Below are 21,513 nucleotides of genomic sequence, written 5' to 3'. Positions count from 1 at the left end.
AAATGCAGATGTAATTGGATCCTGCAGTCAAACACGAGCTTGCTGATTTGCCATTTTTAATTATCCTATTCATTCATCAGAAGAGTCTCCTTGTTCTTCACTTACCCAAACATGTAGTTACTTTTTCTTTTCTCTCAGTCTTCTTTCTTGTCTGTGATCATTGAAGAAGGAGACTGGATAATGGTAGAAGTACCTGTCCTACCATACTGAAAATTCAGGCAGTGGAGGTGGAAAAGGTTTGTGTGTGTTAGAGAAGAATGTGGAGTTTGCAAGGATGCAGAAAGGAAAGGTGCCCCATGGCAGCCTCTACCTATTTTGACTACTTGAATTTTCAGGCTGTACTTGGTGGAAGAATTATATTAGTCATAATTTCTCACTCCATTTCAAATTCAGTTGCAGTTTGGTGGGGGGTATTTTTAGTCTCCTTGGTTGATTGGGGAGGAGAGAGAGCACTGTTTCCAACAACTGGTGTAAACTGCTCTGTATTATTTATGTACCTGCAGAATATTCAGACCATTGTGTTTTGCTTCAAAGCATAAATACACTAAAATGTAATGGTGCGTGTCATAACTCACAGAAGCTCAGAACAATGGCACTGCACAAGCTTTAACTGGGTGCATTTATGGTTTCTGGTTTGTGGTTATTTTTAGATAGCTTGCTTTTAGTAGTACTGCAAATTTTGTTTTTAAAAGCATTTTTTCTTTGAACTGTTTTAAAAGTGAAAATGAACATTGACTTGATTTGTTCCAAAATGTATTTAAAGGAAAAGGTGGGGGGAGCAAGTTTTATAACTTTGGCCTAAAGCTGGCCTCCTAGTTCTGAATTTAGCTCAAACAAGTTGTGTATCAAGAGACAAGCTAAAAATTGGAGGGCTTTGCTTAAGTATCATGATAGCATGAGATGTGAGTGGCCCACCCTGTAGGCTTATCTTCAAAGCTTAAAGATCAGCTGGGTGCAACTTAAAATAGGCACTTTTACAAGGAGAAGATAAATACAGAAGGATCTGTCTTTTTTTTATGTTCCAACTTTTCCAAGTTTGAAAGGTTATTGTGTTTTCAGACCAGCTGAGGTTTTGTTTTTACGATTCTTGTAAAGAAATTAACTGTGACTTAAAAAGTCCCTGTACCTGGGGCTGTTGAGGAAGGTTTTGTGTATTGAACAACCTAAATGTATTGTAGAAAGAGCATTGCAAATATACAGGAAAAAGATTTGTTTCCAGCAGGTGCTGCAATAATGAACCTGAACAAAACAATGCATTTAATCAGTTTCTCCATCATTTTTACAGTTTTTTTAGTCACACAATGCCACAGAACTAAAACATCCTAGAATGCAAGGATCAGTGAAGTGACCAACTGATTAGAAATTTATGCTGCTTCATGAGTTGCTTAGTTTTAAGAATGGAGTAATCAATCACATGGTCCTTGTGTATTGAATAAAGTCACAAATGAGGAATAATTGCAGTGGCCAGTCTGTCAGACGCCACACACACTGCTGCTGCTCGGGCTGTGTGTGCACCCTGCTGTGTGGCTGCTGACAGATTTAGGGGACCCTCTCTCTCATAACACAAGCTCACAGACTGTTTGGCTTTTTGCTGTAAATATAGTTTGCTTTGACCTCAAATAGTAGCTTGATAGACAAGAATGTCAGATTCTTGGGGACGTGAGGTCAGTTTTATCCCTGTGGAAGGCAGGGCTGTGAGTGTTATGTCAGCTGCTTGGTGGCAGGAATTAAACTGGGAATCAAAAGGCTTCCTGGAGCTGCAGCTTATGTTTGAGGAGGGGAAACCCCCAGACATCCATGTTTTCATGTTAAATTGCCTACCTTGTTTACTTGCTCTTTGCTATTGCTTTGTCATTTTTAGTATTGTGATTTGGGGTTTGTATAAGAATGGAGTTTGCTTAGGCTGCTCCCCTTACCAGTCACAGAGGAGTGTGTACCTATCAACAGCCTCTGGCAAATTATTCCTTCTCATACTATGTTTCTTCAGATGTCTTTGGTTAAAAAATGTCTTCTCTGAGTAAGTTCTCAAAAACATTTGCAGGTCTTTTCAGTTATTCATTTTTAAGTAGATAAATCCCTGACTAAGATCTTATAGGGAATTTAACTTTTTTTTCCAGATACAGTTAAAAAACTTCAGGATCAAAAGCATGACATGGAAAGAGAGATTAAGAATCTTCACAGGAGACTCCGGGTAGGTAAAAACCAAAAAAGTCAATAAATTGTCAGCTTAGAATGTCTTAGGACCAGCTTATGAAATTGTGAAAAGATAATATCATTTGATACGATGCCAATAAAATAATTATTTCTGAAAGATCATGGGAATATATTTACTAACTTACAGCCACGAAACAATGCTAAAAATTTTCTTACTGTCACAAAGATGTGATGTTTGGCTTAGGAGAAAATGTTCCTGTGTATTTTGATGTGGCGTTTAATATTAAATATTTTTCTCCTCCACTTTGAACATTCTGTTTGTCTCCAGAAAAGAAATTCATAACTTTCACAGTCTAGTATTTCCAGCAAAACCTCTTCAATTTATCTTGTGAGTTAGGTTGTGCCTAACGCTGAACAAGTGCCCGTGTTGTTCCTGTAAATCATTTCCTTTAACAGGATAGCAAAACTATGAATAATAAGGATAACTTTTATTTTTAACTTCCAAATTGGTGCTTGCAGGAGGAGTCAGCAGAATGGCGCCAGTTCCAGGCAGACCTGCAGACTGCCGTGGTCATTGCCAATGACATCAAGTCCGAGGCGCAGGAGGAGATCGGGGACCTGAAGCGCAGGTTGCACGAAGCGCAGGAGAAAAATGAGAAGCTCACCAAGGAGCTGGAGGAGATAAAGTCACGCAAGTATGCCACTGACAACAGGCATGGGTGGTCTCTTTTGTAGGGAAAGGGCAGTTTGGAATCCAGTTTCTTAATTATTGAGGCTCCAGAAGTTTGTAAATCCTCTCACTGTAGGGATCTGTATTTCAGCGAGCTGCTTGCTGTAGTCATCCTATTGCAGGGGTTCCTTTCTTGTTGTCTCCTTATCACATAAGATTTTTGGTGTTTCTTGTGGGCAGCTCCTCAGAGCACTGACTCTTTCACAAAGTAGCCAGCTGACTCCAGTTCCCTTCCCAACCAGCCACCCCACTCTTTCACAGCACTCTTCTTCTCATGGCTTACAGTTGTGGCCTGTTAAAGTCAGACCTGTTCCTGATCTTTGATAATTGGCCCAGCTGCAACTCCTTAGGGGTAAGATTACTTTCTACACTGTCTTTATTTTCTTGTAGTCTATCCCCCTACAGCTTTCAGCTTTTTAAACAGCAATATTTGTTTCTTTATACTGGATACTTAATCCACCCAGGCATTTACAAAACCAAGTTGGAGTGAATGATTTTTCCAGTTTACCAGCTCAAAATGATTTGGCTTCCCACAGTGTGAAAAACAAGCAGTGTTGGCTTTCCTGTACCATCATTAATATTTCTTTATTAGCAGTCAAGGCTTTTGGTGTGGTTAAAAACACAGCTGAGTTTTTACCTGAGAAGAAACCTTCATCTAGTTCTGCATGTAACTTACACTGTTTTCCTTCCACTGATAATTAGAGGTGCTTTCTATATGAAAACAAAAATAATCCAAATTGTGATGTGTTGTGGCTTGAAATAGGTGCTCCAGATATTTAGAAGTTGAGTTATATGTCTTTCAGAAGTAATGAAGTCCTCAAATGGGAACATCTTGGACAGCACTATTTGAATCCTGACTGCATTGTCTCTAGGGGTCGGATCTGTATATAGCTTACAGTAATGATGCTTGTGATTTGTATATATAAAACAATTGTTTTCTTCATGGATGGGAATTTGGTGAGATTTACATTACATTTAGCCCAGCATCTAGCAGGATAGGGGATCCTTTCACAGGCTGTGAAACTTGGAGAAAAGCTAATGCTGCCTAAAGATGTATACCAGAAACATATTCTTAGCTCCTTAGTATTAAATGGTTTTCCATTTATTCATGTGGAAAAAAATTCTCCCCTCTGAGATGATTATTTTCCTGTGGAATGATGAAATCCTTAAGTCTCAATTTTTTCCATCCATGTGTGTGAGATAGGAGTAGGAATTAAGCCTTATATCAAATATTGATTTGATAGACTTTTTTTACCAGATGCTGAGCTCTGTTGCTGACAAATAGTAAGAAATTACAGTGAAAATTTGGGTTGATAACCTATTTCTGAATTACAATGAAAGGAAAACTAGGTTAATGTAATGACCCATTTGGACCATAGATTTTAATTCAGCTTCAATTTGTGTTGATTTTTTTTAAGCCTTTGCATGTTAAAATGTTTTTTGAATACCCTAAACGAGCAGCACATTGACTTCAGGCAGGAAGAAGAGCGCGGTCGAGTGTACAATTACATGAACGCAGTAGAGAGAGATTTGGCAGCTCTGAGACAGGGCATGGGCCTGAGCCGCCGATCCTCCACCTCCTCAGAGCCCACTCCCACTGTGAAAACGCTCATCAAGTCCTTCGACAGTGCCTCCTCCCAAGGTGGGTCCCAGCAGCTGCACCACGCTGCCCTCTGCCTGTGCTCGCTGATGGCTCGCAGGCAAACTGCTTTACCCTGTCCTGGCTGAAACAAACCGACCCAAACTGGATTGCAGAACAGATTGTTCACTGCAGTTAAGTGCAAGCATCCTTTTTTGTCTTGTCTTTATTTTTCTCTTTGCTGTCGCATTGCCAGTGACTCATATGCTGGATGCTTTGATTCAGTGCTCCTGTATATTAGAAATACATAAACACATATGACACACATAATTATAGCTGGGAGCACAGCTGATTTCAGCCTGATTATTAAAATGTGAACTTAATGTTCCAAATTAAGCATTTTAAAAGCCATGTAATAGCTAGAGCTGAGTTTATTTCTTTTAATAACTTATATCTTATACTCAGAGCTCTGATGACAGTTAAAAGTAAGATCCAGCCAGTATCACCTATTGAAAGATATAGGAGATAGTAAAATCCCTTGTCTCAAGAGTGAGACTCCTTTTATTCTAGAAACTATGGTTCTGTTTGTGGGAGGAAGTGGTGTTCTTCTCCATAGGTCCAGAATAAGGAATCCAAGTAATTATTCTGAAATGAGAAATACTTGGGTTTCACCTTTAGCTGCATATGAAACCCTGTGTGGATTAAAGTATTTCCCTTGCCAGTTCTTTGGGTTTTGACTTTCATGTCCAACAAAGTCACCATAAGTTTAATGTATAAAGGCTTGGTCTGAAGCAGACTGAGTTAGCAGAGCCAGTCCAGTACTGTGCACAGCAAAGCTGCTTTCCACTGCTTAGAACCAGGAAGTTTAAGATACAGAACCATCTCTGTTATTTAACCATTCTGTAAATGCTTCTATTTCCATGCTTGCTCATTTTCTTCACAGGTATTTGCAGTTTTTTACTTTTCTAGTGTTAATTTAGAAGGTTTTTTTAATGTATTTCTGGAGGAAGGTGCTTTCTTGCCAGAGTTAGTTTAATTAAATGACAAATCCCCTCTCACTTTGAAATCTTTTATTTCAAGCTAATATCTGCCTTCTACCTCAGCATTCATGTCTAATCATGTTGTTAAATCATCAGATCACTGATTCACCGATTTAGAATTTTTCTGTTTTCATACTTTTCCAAAAATGTTACTTGTTTAATCCCAAAATTTAAGGTATATAATAATCTAGTGCTTGTGGACTTTGATTAGAAGCTAGAAAGGAGAAGCAGGTGATAGAGTTTATCTTCCTTGTATTACTAGCAGAGCCAGGAGCCTGCTGCTATCTCTTTAATTGTCTGAAGATCAGAGAGCTAGTAATGCAGTGATTTACATCTGCCAAGGTAATAGTATCCTGCACCTTAGCCTTGTCCACCCCCAGCCTGCTCAGGCTTTTACCATGGATGATGGAAAGACAGCAAGTGAAGGTAATTGCAGGGGAGTCAATGTGTAGGCATACTTTCAAATGACTTTTCAGTCAATTGCTAATTGAAATTCTGAGAGTGTGATCTGGTAAAACTGGTAATGTAAAGTACAAGGTGAGGGTTGGCTTTAGCAGTCTCCTGTTGCACTGCAGAGCAGTGTCATGCTCACCATGGCTTCCTTTCCATGTTCCTCCTAGTTCCAAGCCCTGCTGCTGCCACAATTCCTCGCACTCCCCTGAGCCCAAGCCCCATGAAAACTCCCCCAGCTGCTGCTGTATCCCCTATGCAGGTGGGTGTTTTATGACTGCACTTAATCCTTCTGTGTGAAGAAGATTGTGTGAAACTACAGGTGATGACATACAAATATTGGCTGACTTGCTGGGGAAATAATGATAAAATGTTGCCTTAACTAAGTAATTACTAAACTGTTCAAGTGTTTCACTGAGAGCCTCGTTGGAAACTTGGGAGTTCTTGTTAAATATTTGCAACCATTGCTATTCCTGTGCCGTTAAAAAGCGTGAGAGGAAGACTTTATTTGCATTCCTTACTTTTAGAGTTCAGTTTGTCAGTTCTTAGTCCTGTGCCTGGCAGGCAAACAGCAGTAATCCCCTCTGGCAGTGGACTAAGGACTGTGCAGAATCTGTCAGCAATCAGCAGTGTAAATGTATCTTTCAATGCAGGCCTTACAGGTAGGATGGAAATAATTGCAAATTTCTGCTCTGTGTTCATTTTGCACTGGCAGAGTTTGGCCAGTGGGTGATGGTGCTTGTATTTTGTGCTGTTCCCTCTGAAGCTTTGTGCTTTTGCTCAGCTGCTGCAGCAGCCTGGCTGTGCTGAGATGGCATTGTCAGGACTCTGATGTTCAGCTTTGTAGATCTTTGCTGGCTTTATTATCTCACTCGCTGTGGGAAGTGAGATTTTGGCAGAAGCCAACAAGTTTAAGGACAAAGCAGATGGGACCAGATTCATAAAGAAAAGTCAAATAACGTACATTGTTTTACTCCTTTAATATCCATAATTCTCCTGTTGCCTTCAAGATATTGCTATCCCAAAGTTCCAAAACTTGATTGTCACTGTAGGTCAGTGTAATGATTTGGTAATACATTCTCTCTGCCTGAACTGAGGGCTCTGTAGCCATATCAGCTTTTAGTCCCCAAGGAGCAATACCTGGAACAGACTGACTGTTCTCCTCTTCTCAGACTAGTGCAGCTTTTATTCATTTAAGAGTGAATTTCATGAAACAAATAGATAGCCTTAAAGCAAAGAGAAAGAATTAAATGGTTTCTTGGGAGAGCTTCTGCTTCTTCTTGTGGTTCAGTCACTCTTGACAGCAGTTCTCTAAATTAGTTAAATGTGATGAGTTCGCTGACAGATGCTTTGTTCCTATTGATCTGGCTTTATATTTCTGTTTATTTCTGCACTCTTGGAGGAGGAGTGCTTAATCTCATGTTCCAAAGGGCTGAACCAGACCTTTGGCAGACAGAAGACTTTTTGGTGAAGCCTAAGGCTTATCTCACTTTATTTACCTGTAAATTAACCATGAACCAAAGTAATCTCTTAGAATACTGCAAAGCTGCTCAGGTTTACAGCTCTTGTTTGATGTTCTTGATCTGCCAGAATTACTTGAATTTTGAATTCAACTTCTGGTATAGACCCAAGTCATTAACAGCTGGATGCTCATTAGTGGGAAACATTGCCTGAAAAACAAAGAGAAGGGTGTGTAAATAAAAACAGCTTCTATTGTCTTTCTGAAGATAGGTGGTTTTCTTCAAAGTACTTGTAATTATCCAGAAGGCAGTTGGGTTTCGTGACCTCAGTTATGTGAATATTTTCTGCTCAAGAGAGAAGGGGATTGAGTTTTCTTTATTTTCATATTGCTGCCTCATTTTCTACTGTTGTATTCTCTGTAATTTTTTAAAAACATTTTTTGTTTGTTCTCTCTTAAAAAGTTGAAAAGCAAGATTGTAATAAGTACTCACTATGTGAGCTGACCTGTTGGCTCCCACATTATTGAAGTTATCTATGGTTTAAGGTCTTTGAGGAAAGGTGGATCTCTGTATGGGTGTTGCAGTGTTTATTATCATTAATTTCTGTTCCTCTTAAATGCTGTCACAGGGGAAATATTTACATGGGCACCTACTGAGAAACTGGCACAGTGTTGATACTTCCATAAGATGGATTGGTTGCCTAAAACATTGTCCAAGTACAGATGAATCAACCATGTGCTTTGTCTTTGGACTGTGAAATGAATTTCCTCAGTCTTGAAGAGTTTTTGTTTGCTTGGTTTGTTTTTCTTTACAGCTGTGTGTATGTATAATGAGATAAATTCTTGGATATGTTTTGCAACTCAAAACAAATAAACAAAAGCCTTTCTGCCTTCAGGTCCAAGCCTGCAGTGGAACATAGCTGTGTTTTACTATGGCTCTTAGCAGCACTGCAAAGCAATTTAGGAAGAGAGGTATGAAGAGAATGCTCTTCAGAATGTGAAAACAGCCCTGCTGGGTTAGCCCAAAGCTTAGCTGGTCTGGTATGCCACTGGGAGTGACCAGAGCAGATGCCTAGGGAGGAATATAAGGACAAGGGAGTTTATCTGTTGCTTTCCCTGGGTCCTTTCTTTTTCTGTTTTGTAACTGGAGGACTCTCTGAAGCAGATGTGGTTTCAGATTTACAGGTTACCATTGAATGCCCTGTTTTGCTTTGAGCATATAAAAACTTGCAGAGTCCAAGGAATTTAGTGTCAAAGCCTTCCTATATCTGAACTAGTCAATGTGTGAAGAACTGTTTGTGCTGCAGTTGCCACGTGCAGCTGCACTGGCATGAAGTGCAAAGTGATCAGGAAGAGGTACCTGGATAGTGGTGATGGTTGTGTTTCCTTCCATGGCTGACAACAGACACAAGGATGATGAGTCAGAAGCCAAATATTTGGAGTTGAAGTTGATTAGTTCATCCTGCCATAGTTCTGTTTCAAATTTAAAGCATCTCCCAGACACCTGTGCACTGCTACATGGATGAAGGCAGGTGAAATTAGATAAGCATCAGCTGGTCCATGTTCCTCTGGTTTGCAGTGCATCAGTCCCTGTGTTACTGCTGGTAGCTGTGAGGTTTGGAATGAGGAACTAACCAGTGCAAGGGGGCCCTGTCTGCAGTGCCAACAGGAACAGAGACAGCCAGTTTGTTTTATTGCAAAGAGACCAGACCAATATACAGCAAGTCATCAGCTGAGTGACACAGCCACTTTCTGACCATTTCCATGAAGGCTGTTTGGTTTTAAGGGATAAAGGTGTATGGTTATCCAGCTCTGTACATACCTGTGAGTCTTGGCTGAAGCTCTGTACACCCCTGTCCCTGTAGTGTCAGTCCCAAAGGTAACCAAAATTAAATATTTTTATATTAGCCTCATATTTGAGCTGTTTCCTGGGGTGGGGAGGTGCATTGAAAGGCTCACTTTGGTACAGTTCATATCCTTTAGTTAGGAAATGTTTGGGGTTTTTTAAGTAGGTGGTGTAAGTGTGAAATGGCAGCTCTTAGAGGAAGCTGTTGTGGGCATTTCTGTGCATGGCTCACAGTCACTTTCACCTGCACATTTAAAGGTATAATCTTTGTGTGTGTGTGCAGGACATTGGGTGTAGGAAGTGATGAAATCCTTCGTGCTGTACTTTGGCAGTTGTTCTCTCCATTTGATATCTAGCACAAAAGCACAACTCCAGTTTGGCTCTAACTGATGAATAAAGTAGCCCTGTAATCCTGCCTGTGCTATGGGGTGCTGTAAATATATACTGTTAACTCATTTTAATCACTATTCTGGATTTGTCTGCCTTGCCTAGATAATTTGGTGTGAGAAACATCTGACCTTTAGTATTTTATGAAGATAAGACTCATTTAACCTTGGGCCAGATGGAGACCTGAAAGAGTTTTCAGGATAAACACATTAGTAGGCTGATTATGATTACATATGGGAATCTAATAGAAAGGACAGGGTGAATAAAGAATGAACTATAATTTGCAATAGACTCTTTCAAATGATTAATTTGAAATAATTGTGGGCGATCCTCCATGAGTCTTCAGCAACTGAATCTGTTTCAGTAACTCTAAGGGTAATTATTGCTTTGTACAATTCACTGTGTGAGACTAAAATGCTTATTTTAGTCCTTTTCAGTGCTTACTGAATTGTGTGTACAAGTCTGAACACAGCTGTGATCTTGTGCTTGCTAAAAGCCATATTTTGCTAAATATTTATATAAAACTTGAAAACTAAATGCTCAATTCATAGCTCTTTAGAGGAGAACAAAAATTGAGGTGACTCAAGAAGGCAAAAAAAAATAAATTGTGTTTTATTACATCTTTGACAAATAATGAAATGTGTCTCTCCATTTGTTCCCAGAGCATCTCAGTTAAATATGTGGGAACAAAAGCTCTTGACATTCTGACTAAACCCCATTTTTTCAGTAGTGTTTTTCTTATCAAAGAGTGCTCTGGGTCACTGTACCCATTACACTGTTCTCCCAGCTTTCCAGGAAGAGGCACAAAGCTGTAAAGGCTTATGTTAATAACACAGATCATGCACTAAAACCTTGCCTTTGTATGGGGGGTTCTGGTGGTTTAAATAAACACATCAAGTTTAACCAGAATGGGTTTGTTCAAACAAAATAGAAATGAAGGTGAGAATGAATACACAAACTGCAGGAGCATTCACAGCCATAATTTTTAACATTGGTTGAAGAACAGGTCTCAGTTTAAAGAAGTAAATGTTGCAGGATCAAGGCATGGTCGGATTGGCAGAAGTAAAGGTTTTTAAAGTAAAGAAGGAAAAAAAATTCAAAGGTTCCTTTATTGTTGTAGTTCTTTAAAATTAGTAATAATGTCATATCTGAATTTCTAAAGCTCATTCTGCAATTCCACATTTGGGGTTTTTTGCCTTCTAGTTATGTCTGACACAAGTATTTTTCCATTTCAGAGGCATTCCATAAGTGGGCCAATCTCAGCTTCAAAACCCCTTGCTACACTGACAGACAAAAGACCAAGCTATGCAGAAATTCCTGTTCAAGGTACTGATCCAAGTTCATTTAAACTTTGTTTTTAACACTGCTATTGATTGTTTTAAAAAAATGATTTAGTATCCAAAGCATTATCATGTTACATACTTTTTATTATCTAAGTATCTTAGTAGAATCATAGACTTTCTACTTGTGTTTGATCACATGTGGTGGTATAACATAAAGATGTTTTTTGGAATTTCCAACAGAACCACAATTGCATGCTGATAACTTGGCACTATTCTGACAAGTTTTAGTGTGTGCATAAACTATGATCACTTGTAAAATCAAGATAAGATAGTTTCAGGGACATATCTTGCAGCTGTCCCAGATGTTAAAAAACCCAACCTCTGGGGTTACAGGTTTTTCAACCCCCCAAAATAAAACAAAGATGATGGTTGGCATTGTATTGCATGTGAATAATAAAATAAACTCATTAAGTATTGAACCTTCAGGAGCCAGATGAAAAATTGAATGGAATTGAGTGTTGATTTATCTATTTCCCAATATTCCCCTGTTCTGTGAACTTTGTTTTGTCTCTCCAAACACTGTTCACAATGTGCTCTTCCTGTGAGAATGAATGGCTATCATGTGTTGGGTGTAGTTCTCTGATTTATGCCTGCTTTAGGGGCTTTTTGTGTGTAGATGTTTCTCAAGATAATCCCCATATGACTCCAGGCTGAATATTTCCTCTCAATTTGGTATTCCTGAGGTCTGATGTTTTCTAAAGGGTTGGGTTTTTTGGTTTGTTTTTTTTTTTTTTTTTTCTGTAGCACTTCATAATAGCCTGTATGTGCCAGATTTCCTTCTTGCTTTTGTTGAATCCATATTGAGGCTATTTGTACAATGCAGCTGCAGTTTTAATTTTAGAAACTTTGATATTTTTAGGAATATTGAAATGCCTTTCCAAGAAGATAATACAGGATTCTTTAATTGTTACAGAGTTCAGGGTAAGACATAAGGGTTAGACATAAGCTTAAACACAAAATGAATGGTATGTTTTACATGGCTATTGTGGGTTTTTTCAAATCACTGAATGCAGGAGCAGGACTGTGTTCCAGGAGTGAGGTGCCAGACAGAATTCCTGTTTACAGCCATACAGATATGTTTTTGATGTATCTCTCCAGCAATGTATGAAAATGTCACATTTTCAATTAATAAAGGGGGTTTCACTTTCCTTAATCCTTGTTTCTGTAAGGTTTTATATTCATATTACTGTCATTTAAGTGTTTCTATGTAGGAGTATGTAAACCTTTTGTTTGCAGTTTTTACTTGAAGGAATAATTCATAATAGGAAATAGCTTGGATTTGTTGCTATAGAAAATTAATTTTGTTATGGTTTTTGTTTTTTTTTACTCATTGGTGTTAGGCAGAACTGATCTTGCAATTCAATATGTAAAGGCACATTTTAGACCCTACTGCATGGAATAAATGAAAAAAAATCCCAAAATGAAAAAAAACCCCAAAGCCCAAAAAATGTCAATCCAACAAACCAGAGAGGAGGAAAAAAGAAACCACCTGAGGGATAAAGCAATCTGCTTTACCACTGAACATTGTGAAGAACACATTGAATATTTTTGGCCATGTGCTGGACGGGGGTTCCTTTCTCAGGAACCTCAGGTGTGAGGAGTTTTTTATGACCAGGGCAAGTGGATTAGCAAGAGGTTTTATGGCAAAAGGATTCAGGTGCTCATGGTGTATTCCTGGTGCACTTCACTGGCAGTGGGCAATGTTAGGGCTCTTCTCTCTTGCAGCTAGAATCACCTGCCCTCCCTAAAACAGCCAAGCTTGGGCACTGGTGGGCAATATTGGTGACTCAGACCCGAGTGTTACATTTGACTGGAACCCTCAGGAAGGGTGACTCCCTCCTTTTCCTTTCTCTCTGCCCAGAGCATTTGCTGAGAACATCCTCCACCAGCCGGCCGGCGTCTCTGCCCAGAGTGCCTGCCATGGAAAGTGCCAAGTCCATTTCAGGTAACACCACGGCTTTTAGGGGGTCAGCAAAGTGAGGAACTCTCATTTCAGTCATGTACTTCCAGGTCTGCTTTGTCACTGGCATAACCCACAAATATTCTTCAGTATTGCTGGACATTTGATGTTAACTTTAGATTTTAAAAAAGCCAGACTTGCTAAATACAAGTTTATGCAGGGTGTTAGTTGACTATCAAGCTGTATATACTGATGTTTCAGTATCAGCAGGGGCTTCTAAAACCAAATCTTTATTAATTATAGCATAAATAGTGTGATACTGTGAAAATGATGCTTTGTATAATCCAGGCAAAATTGATTTTAGATCAGTATTTTTTTTAAAAACCCCTATATTTTAGTAAATGCTTACAAGTTTTAGATACTTTCTGTTTGTATAAGAACCCAAACTTCTTGTGTCTGGTATTTATAAATTAATGTACTTGCCCCCAGGTCATTAGAAAATAAGTCCCTGGTGTATGTAGAGAGTTGAATCTTTGATTTGCACAAATATGAACAATGGTGATTATTTAAGTATAAAAGCAAACCTCATATTTTAACTGGAAACTCTTCCATGTAGAGAACATATAACAATTCCAAATTTGGTTTTACAGAGTACAATGCTTGTGCTTTCATTTGAAAGAAAAATCATTTCCTTTGATAAAATGAAGCAAGCTCTGTGGAATGTGGCTGATTGGTCTCAGGTCAACATTTGATATTTTTGTTGATATTTAATTAATGTCCAGAGCATCACATACATGCCAATTCTTCATTAAAATTAAATGGAAATGAAACAGCTGTCATCTCTAAATAGATTTGGTTTTCTTTTTCCTTAACTACTTGAAGCTTCACAGTGTAATTATATGGACTAGAGGAAAATAAATGTTTTGATGTTAAAATTCTTTCTCATTCATTAAATCCTTCAAATGGGAGTAGCCATATTCCATTAAGATACATCCATCAAACTTTCTTTGCTTTAAAATACAGTTTTGATCATAAATGTTTTTAGTGCAGCCTAAGTCCTTCGTATTTCCGAAGTGGAAAGCATCAATAATAATGTTGACACCTACTATTAGATATAGGTTTCTGTGCTTGGTTTCTGAACTAATGCTTGTCTGAGAGCAAGTTGGAAAGTTTTTGTGTTTGCAAATGATAAATGCCTGGGCAATTCCCCCCTCAGTGTCTCGGAGAAGTAGTGAGGAAATCAAGCGGGACATCAGTGCACCCGATGGAGCATCCCCAGCATCTCTCATGGCAATGGGCACCACCTCACCACAGCTGTCCCTCTCATCTTCTCCTACAGCATCAGTCACCCCTACAACCAGAAGCAGAATAAGGTATCAGTCCTTTATTGGGGTTAATTCCACAGCTGTCTGCCTGCATACCTCTAGTATATAACATTGGTACTGAGACTGCAGACCCCGCACAGTAATGGTCTTCAGTAGTCTGAAAGAGCTTCAGAAAGGTTTTTCTGCAGCTCAGTATTTGTTTTAAAAGTTAGACTAAAAGTTAAGCTTTTTAAAGCTTATGAGTTAATACCAGACTTGGTACTCCACTAGAAAAGCAAGGTTAAGTCATGTCACTAAATAATAATAGCAGTTCAAAATATCACGAAGCCAAATTCAGGAAGGGAGCTTGCAGCACATGGAGCAGATCATGCAGGCTGGCTTGGACCCAGGGAGACCATGATAAACCTTTACTTCTGTAATCCCAGTTGAAGACAAAAAGCAGCATGCCCAGATCTTAATCCCAGACACTGACAGGTCTTTTTAATAACCATGAGTGAATGGGCCTGGGTTTTTTTGGTCCCACAGATGGAGTCATAGTGCAAGTCTGAGCAGCAAATGGCCAGACAATCTCCTCTGATTAGTAAGACAAAAGATAAGTCTGTGGTAAATATAAAACTTTTCCTCTCTGTTGTGTTATCAGTCAGAGGACTTCAAAGTATTTAATCCTCATGTTATCCAAGTGAAGTATGTCCTCAGCTCTGCTTCATAGATTGGGAAATTTTCAGACAAAGGTTAAATAACTCAGTCAAGACCATTTCTCACAGAGCTTCCTGACAAAGCTTTTGCACAGCAGAAGTATTAAACTCCTAATGTTCAGAGACACTTGCAGTATATATAAAATTTTAAGATATTCACAGCTGTGGGTGCTTTTGAAAGTGATTTTTCTGAGATCAGCTGAGACAGGCCTCAGTGCCACCCTCCTTTTATTGTGCAGAAATTAAACTGAGTTTAATTGTGGGTTCTTTACTACCAGCAACTAATGTGTATGTTAGCACCTAAATTTAAACTGAGTACATCCAGAAATAAGTTTTAAACACCTGTGTATGAACTTTGAACTGGTAACACTGAGTTGTGTTGGTGTCAGTCTGCAGACTGGAGCAAACAGTGTGGCATTCCAGGGTGAAACTGTACAGTTATAATTATGAAATCATTACTGTGCTCCCAACCACTGCCTGCAGTGCTCAGTGCTACAAAAGACTTAATGGGCTGTGCAGCAGTGGGTGTGTGGTGATGAGTGTGGCCTTTGGAGACACTTTAGTTTGTTACATGAGCAGATTTCTCTGTTTTCCTCTCCCATATTGGAAGATAAACGGTTATTGGTGTAGTTCACTAGAACAAATACTTGCAGTTTACTGTTCCCTGTTCTAGGTGAAACTTCATTAGCTCTTTGAGTTGATCTAATATGTGAACATGTGAGATTTGTATGTTAAACCATTTCTCATTGTCTCCGTACAAGTTAATTCTAATTTATTTTCTTCAGCAGTGTTTTCATAACTGTGAGAACCTGATATAAACCATGTGCTCTTGCTGGAATTTGAGAACAGGCTGTACAGCTCCCTCATGGCTAAACAGTATGTTTAGCATAAAGAGAGAGGGATATTTTTATTTGAGTTCTGTTGTTGCCCCAGATCTCTGTTCTTCAGTTCTCAAAGTGTTGCATAACCCTCATTATAGATTGAATATGCAATCCCATTGTTGCTTGTTTCAATCACCAAAGGAGAAAATCACCAGTGTTAAGTTGTTGATATTTGTACTGATTTAAGAACTGAAGTACAGAATTTCTTGAAGCATCATTCTGGCTGTGTGGTGCCTATGAAGTTTAGGTACAGTGACCAATTCAGATCATTTATTTCATATTTTAAATGCACAATTATTGACTTCCTTGTCGTGTTAAATCAAGATGAGCAGTTAGGTTTGAAGGCTCAGCATCAAAGATAGCAGTTACTGTTTTGTGTTTGCTGTCCTGCTGGGCATAAATTTTCATGGATATTTCAGCTGTTATCTCTAAGTACCTTGGAGATCCTGCCCATCCATATGGCAGTGAAGACTGGCCAAGCAAACTGCAATACATGTACTTCAGATCAGTGCCTTAAAGCATTTCCTTGTCTCTTGGGCCATGTTCTCTTTTGTGCATTGACCAAGAGATGCTGGTGCATGGAGCTGTCTCTGGTGTTCTGTTTAGAGCAGGCACACAGGGAGATATTCACATTCCATGGATGCTTTCTTTTCCCTTAGCAGGAGCTGGAGAGTTGCTACCTGTAAATCTGCAGCAGAGAATCCTCTGATGCTGTTATTTACTTCCACATTCCACCTCTCTTTCCAGTCACCATATGGGCTGTAAAGAACAAAGAGTTGAAGATTTGAGAGTGAATGTATGCAATCCCAAAGTCTTTTGGGAAATATTCAGAAAGAGTAGTTTAGGGTATCATTTCTGTGAATGTTGTGAACATTTTTCTTACATCTGATAGAGCTCCTTAAAAATGGCAGATGGGGAAGCCTTTGCAGTTCACTGATGGCTATCTTATTTTAATTTTCCAAATGGAGATTATTACAAACAAGAACAATTGCTGTCACACTTCCTGTGTGGTAACTAATATCCGTAATGATGTAGTACTTGCTCTTTTTGTCAAAGACTGTTCATTAGAATATCTATAGAAATACTGAGTCTTGTAACCAGGCCACTAAAGAGGTATTAGCCTTTATCATATATATATTTTTTAATCTAAGAATTCTTTTCTGAATCCTGGTAAAGAGATGCTTGTAATGTAAGGGCTCATGAAAAAAAGGCCAACTTAGTTAGGTTGTTCTTTTCTTCCCCAATCTTTTCTTAAGGAAAAAATTACTTAAGATAGCTTGACAAACTGGAATTGAAATTAATTGACTGCTTTTATTGTGCTAATACATCAAATGGCAGATCAGCCTACATAGATCTCCCCCTTCTTTTTTGAGAACTCCAGGTCTCAGGCAAGTGTTCTGTTAATAACACCGTGCTGCTCAAATGCAAACTTGTTGTTTCAAGGTGACATTTGTAATCAGCCATGAGATGCAAAAGAGATAGCATCAGTTTATATTCCTTCTAAAAAAGAAATAGTCACTTGAGTTAGCTTAATGGTTCAGGCTGGAACTTACTATGTTGTGAGTTTAATTTTTCAAACTCTTAGGAAGAAATATCATTGAGGTGGAAAGATCTAGTGAAAAAAGCTTAAAGGAAAAAGAAAGATGATTTGCTAATGAAATAATTACTCCAAACTAACTCAAAAGTCTTTTGCAGGTATTCCTGTCTGTTCTGTTTTTCAGTCATAAGTGCTGTATCCTGCTACTTCCAGTGTGCCAAAAATTTGTCCTTCTATTTAAGCCTTTCTAAATACCTCTTTCTGTTGTGTTACAAGCTCTTCTGGCCTTGTTCTAGGGAAGAGAGGAAAGATCCCTTGTCTGCCCTGGCAAGAGAATATGGAGGCTCCAAGAGGAACGCCCTGCTGAAGTGGTGCCAGAAGAAAACAGAAGGCTACCAGGTACCTGCAGAGCTGGCTGTGCAGGGGCTGCCAGGCAGTGAGCCTGCCTGTGGCATGAGCCAGGCTGCTGCACACCTGACTGCATGGACTGAGTGCCCTGGCATGTCCTGTACCCTCCCCTTGGAACGTGAGCTCCCAGTGCTGCTCCAGCCCCAGCAGCTCCTCAGTCACTTTGCTCCACAGCTTTGTCTTAGGGGCAGCTGCCTCCCACTGAGGCACTTGAAATCAGCCTTGCACTTGTGAAACTGGAGCTGAAACTTTATCAACTTAATGTTGAAATTAATGTTTCCCAAATGCAGCTAGAGTACCATTTCTCAGATTTCAGAGATTTATTTTTATAGGTAATTATCATAGGGTTTTCTTTGGATCTTTGACTCCCATTTGGCCTCTTAGGGAGTTTGTTTTGTGAAGGTGGCATTGTCTTGCATTTTGAACTTGGCTTTCCACTGTAGTTGCAAACTTTTTTTTCTTTCACTTGGTCCAAATGTTATCAGAAGCCAAAAGACCTAACAAGATAACTGTCCAGAGTTCTCCTGATTACATTATTTTTTCAAAAGAATAGTGGCTTCAGCAAACTAAACCAGGATGTTAATAGTCTGACCATGATGTATTTGTTTGGTTAACTTGTATTGAAAGTGTTTGGAGTTCCCAACACAATCCTCAGTTTAAGAACTTTACTCTTTCCATGACTTGAGCCTCACAATGCAGGAGGAAGTTGAGAGCCACATAACAGGATGGTGGCCCATCCATAGGAAAAGTCCTCCAACAGCACAATGGACAGGCTGGGATATAACCCTCCCCCTCTTCCTGTGGCACGTCTGATACTCAGCTGTGCTATTTCTGAGAAGAAGCAGCTTTGTGGAAAGAGCCTTTCTCCTTCCCCACGTTTTAAAAAAGGCAGGATGTTACATTGCTTTATAAATCCTCAAAGTAAGTGCAAAAATATTTTCCCGTATTGTCTTGAAATGAAAGATGAATTTGACAGCTTGGTTAATCTGGTTAGGAAAAGTGATAGAAATTATTCCAAACTTTTCACTCTGTGGTTGTGTGCACATTGAGGAATACACTTCTGATTCTACAGATTGCTGCTTCTAATTCCTGGGGTTTTATAAACACTGCTCAAAGGATAGCTTTTGAGAGTTTCTGTACTTGCTTTAGAACCTGCAGCATGGTGCTGAGAAGGCACAGAGCATCTGCAGAGCCCCTGCAATGCCTTCATTGAAATTGTGAGATAGTATCAGGAGGTTATATTAAGTAGTTCTGGGAGAAGAATGGCTTTTGCTTTAGGCACACTCATTTTTCATTTCTTTGTTGTACAGAATTTGATTATTTTCAGCATCCCCTGAAATTCAGTTCTGGTTGAACACTGTGTTGGTGGTATTCTAATGTTTTAAACATACCCACTGTATTCATTGTGAACAGTGCTTATCCACATTTCTGGCATCTCAATGTTATCAATAACAGATAAGGATCTTTTTCTTTTTTTATTTTCAATGAATCTCTGCTTCATTTAGTTTTATTTTAAAACTATGTGTGTTCAAAACCTGCAAAGAGGAGACAAGCATCAGGCTAATGAATGTCTCCCTTCCTCATTCAGCCTTGCTGAAGGTACTCAGCTCTTCTTCCTTGCCTGTCATGCCAGCATGGACAGGGTACCCTCTTTTTACCTCCAGCTCTTCCTGCTCTCACACTCTGCCACAGCTCCCTTTTCTCCCCAGCATTTCCTGTCATCAGAACTTCTACTTTTCCTCTGTACCACTGTTTTGTTTGCTTTAGCCCCTGGGTGAGAGCCAGCACAAGCTTTCTGAGCTGCAGGTACACACTGGCTGCCCAGCCCTCCTCTGTCTCTGAGCTGCTGCAGGAGCCTCACAGAACACAAGTCCTAAATATCCCAACCTTTTCCTCGAGGAAGAGCAGTAGGTCACCTTCTATCCAGTCACCAATTTCTAGCTAATATTAGCTGTAAATGTGGCAGGCTAAAGGAAAGATACTTGTAGATGGAGTCTGTAACCAGTTCTAAAATGACCTGGAAGATTGTAACCATCATTTGGAAACAAGCAAAAGAAAAGAAAGGATTAGAAATCTTTTGTTTGAGAACAGTTATTTTCTTTTGTCCTATTCATATTAAACTACCAATACTTAGGTAAAACCCTGTTAACCAGTCTTCTCCAAGATGTGTTCAAATCACAAGTGATTCATCCACTGCCAACAGGAATCCCTTTTTTGTCTTGTTTTCTCCCTCTCACCTGGAGGTGATGTCTCACAGCTGTAGGTCTTTATGCACTAATGCATGTAAGGCATTTGTAGAAAATAATTTCAGCTGTTGGTGTTTCACAGGGAAGATGGAACCATGCACCTTGAGTTAAAGCTCCATTTCTAACAGAGACATGCTTGCTCCTGGCATTGTTTTGCCTTTCATCTCTGGTGTTACATTTCACACTGGATAGTGGAAAGTAGCTAATAAATACTAAAAAATATTAATCCCACAAGTAACCAGATACAAATCTTAATTTCTAGATTTTTTATTTGAAGGTGTACAGAGTTCTAGGTGAGCTGCCAGTGGTTTAGCCTGTTAAACACCAGGTGTGGTGGAGTTGGTTTATCCTTATCAGCAGGGTAAAATACTGCTGGTATTTATTTTTATGAAGTAAAATGAATTTCTCTTCTTTAAAGAGAAAAAACAAAAAAACCCACACCAAAGTCTGTCCTGTTTCAAAGAGAGATTTTCTTTGCTCACAAGATACTTGTGGAGAATACAGCCCTACAGAATTGTCTGGTGTAACTGGTATGGGGTTTTTGTCAGCTCAAGTAAAATGGAAGAGAAATAACTTCTGCTTTCCTATCCCTTCTAGAAAATTGCTTTCAAGCTTTTGATTAAAAGTCTTAAGTATTTATTTCTGCTTTAGAATCTTGAAACTTTGTGGATGCTAAATAATTCAAATATGATAGTGTGGTGAAGCTCTTAATTTCAGGCCATTATAGTGGAATAAACCCTGTTTAAAAACTCTGTAAATTACTTCACTGTATACTTTTTTTTATTTATTCAAGCAAATTTGGAGGGGAACAAATGAATAGTCACTTTTAAATGTAGTTGTTAATATTTAACTGTGTTCCAAATGTTTTTTCAAGACCTCAGTAAAAAAATCAGGTTGACTTTTTGAAAATAAGAAAAGTAATTGGTGTAAAAACCTGAATGACTTCATCTCTTACTATATAGTAGCTTTTAACATGCTGCCTGAGTGCTGTTTGCAGGCAGGATTTCTCCTTGGAGCTCAGGTTTGAAGGCTGGTGATCTGCAGAAGGTCAGTGCAGGACTAGCAGAGGCAGGTTCTCTATTAACTTCCACCCTGAGCCTGTTCAGTCCTGACACAGTTGCACACACAGGTTATGAGCTGCCCTGTGTTCTGGGCTGAGCAGATCTCTGAGCCTTCAGAGAGGAGAGCTGCTCTCAAGATAAGCATTTAGATAAAAGAGGAGCAAATCACCTTTAGTTTTCAGATGAACAGACACAAAATAGTTGAAATTTCATCGTGTGTTAGCTTTGCTCAGGATCTGCCACTGCTGCAGAGCACAGAGCCAAGTGCTGCATTTTTCAGAGGAGAGAATCCTCCTGGCTCCTCTAAAATATGTGCAGTGTCATAAAACTGTCATAAATCCCAGATATCTTCAAAGCATAAAGTAATCCCATCCAGCTGTTAGGGAGCATTTACCCTGGCTGGAACACAGCTACTTTCATTTTGAGTACACAGCTAATAAAAGTCCCCAAAAGGATGTGAGCATGCATGTTT

At 39.1% G+C, this 21,513-nt stretch overlaps 1 protein-coding gene across 4 annotated transcripts in view; it reads left to right on the top strand.

Annotated features, from left to right (window-relative positions):
• The window catches only part of SPECC1L (sperm antigen with calponin homology and coiled-coil domains 1 like), a 63,925-nt gene that overhangs the window by 27,083 nt on the left and 15,329 nt on the right, over positions 1-21,513 (top strand). For 3 of the 4 annotated variants that reach the window (XM_059863519.1, XM_059863521.1, XM_059863522.1), the window contains exons 6-13: positions 2,118-2,191; positions 2,674-2,849; positions 4,360-4,526; positions 6,124-6,215; positions 10,881-10,971; positions 12,850-12,933; positions 14,105-14,261; positions 17,623-17,725. In XM_059863519.1, the coding sequence (XP_059719502.1) occupies positions 2,118-2,191; positions 2,674-2,849; positions 4,360-4,526; positions 6,124-6,215; positions 10,881-10,971; positions 12,850-12,933; positions 14,105-14,261; positions 17,623-17,725 (944 nt within the window). The remainder of the gene's footprint in view (positions 1-2,117; positions 2,192-2,673; positions 2,850-4,359; positions 4,527-6,123; positions 6,216-10,880; positions 10,972-12,849; positions 12,934-14,104; positions 14,262-17,622; positions 17,726-21,513) is intronic. The other variant, XM_059863523.1, reaches the window with a different exon arrangement.

Source organism: Haemorhous mexicanus, chromosome 19 (genome assembly GCF_027477595.1).
Source record: "Haemorhous mexicanus isolate bHaeMex1 chromosome 19, bHaeMex1.pri, whole genome shotgun sequence".
NCBI classification, from domain to species: Eukaryota; Metazoa; Chordata; class Aves; order Passeriformes; family Fringillidae; genus Haemorhous; species Haemorhous mexicanus.
Note: the sequence above shows the minus strand (reverse complement) of the source record. Positions and strands in the feature narration are given on the sequence as shown.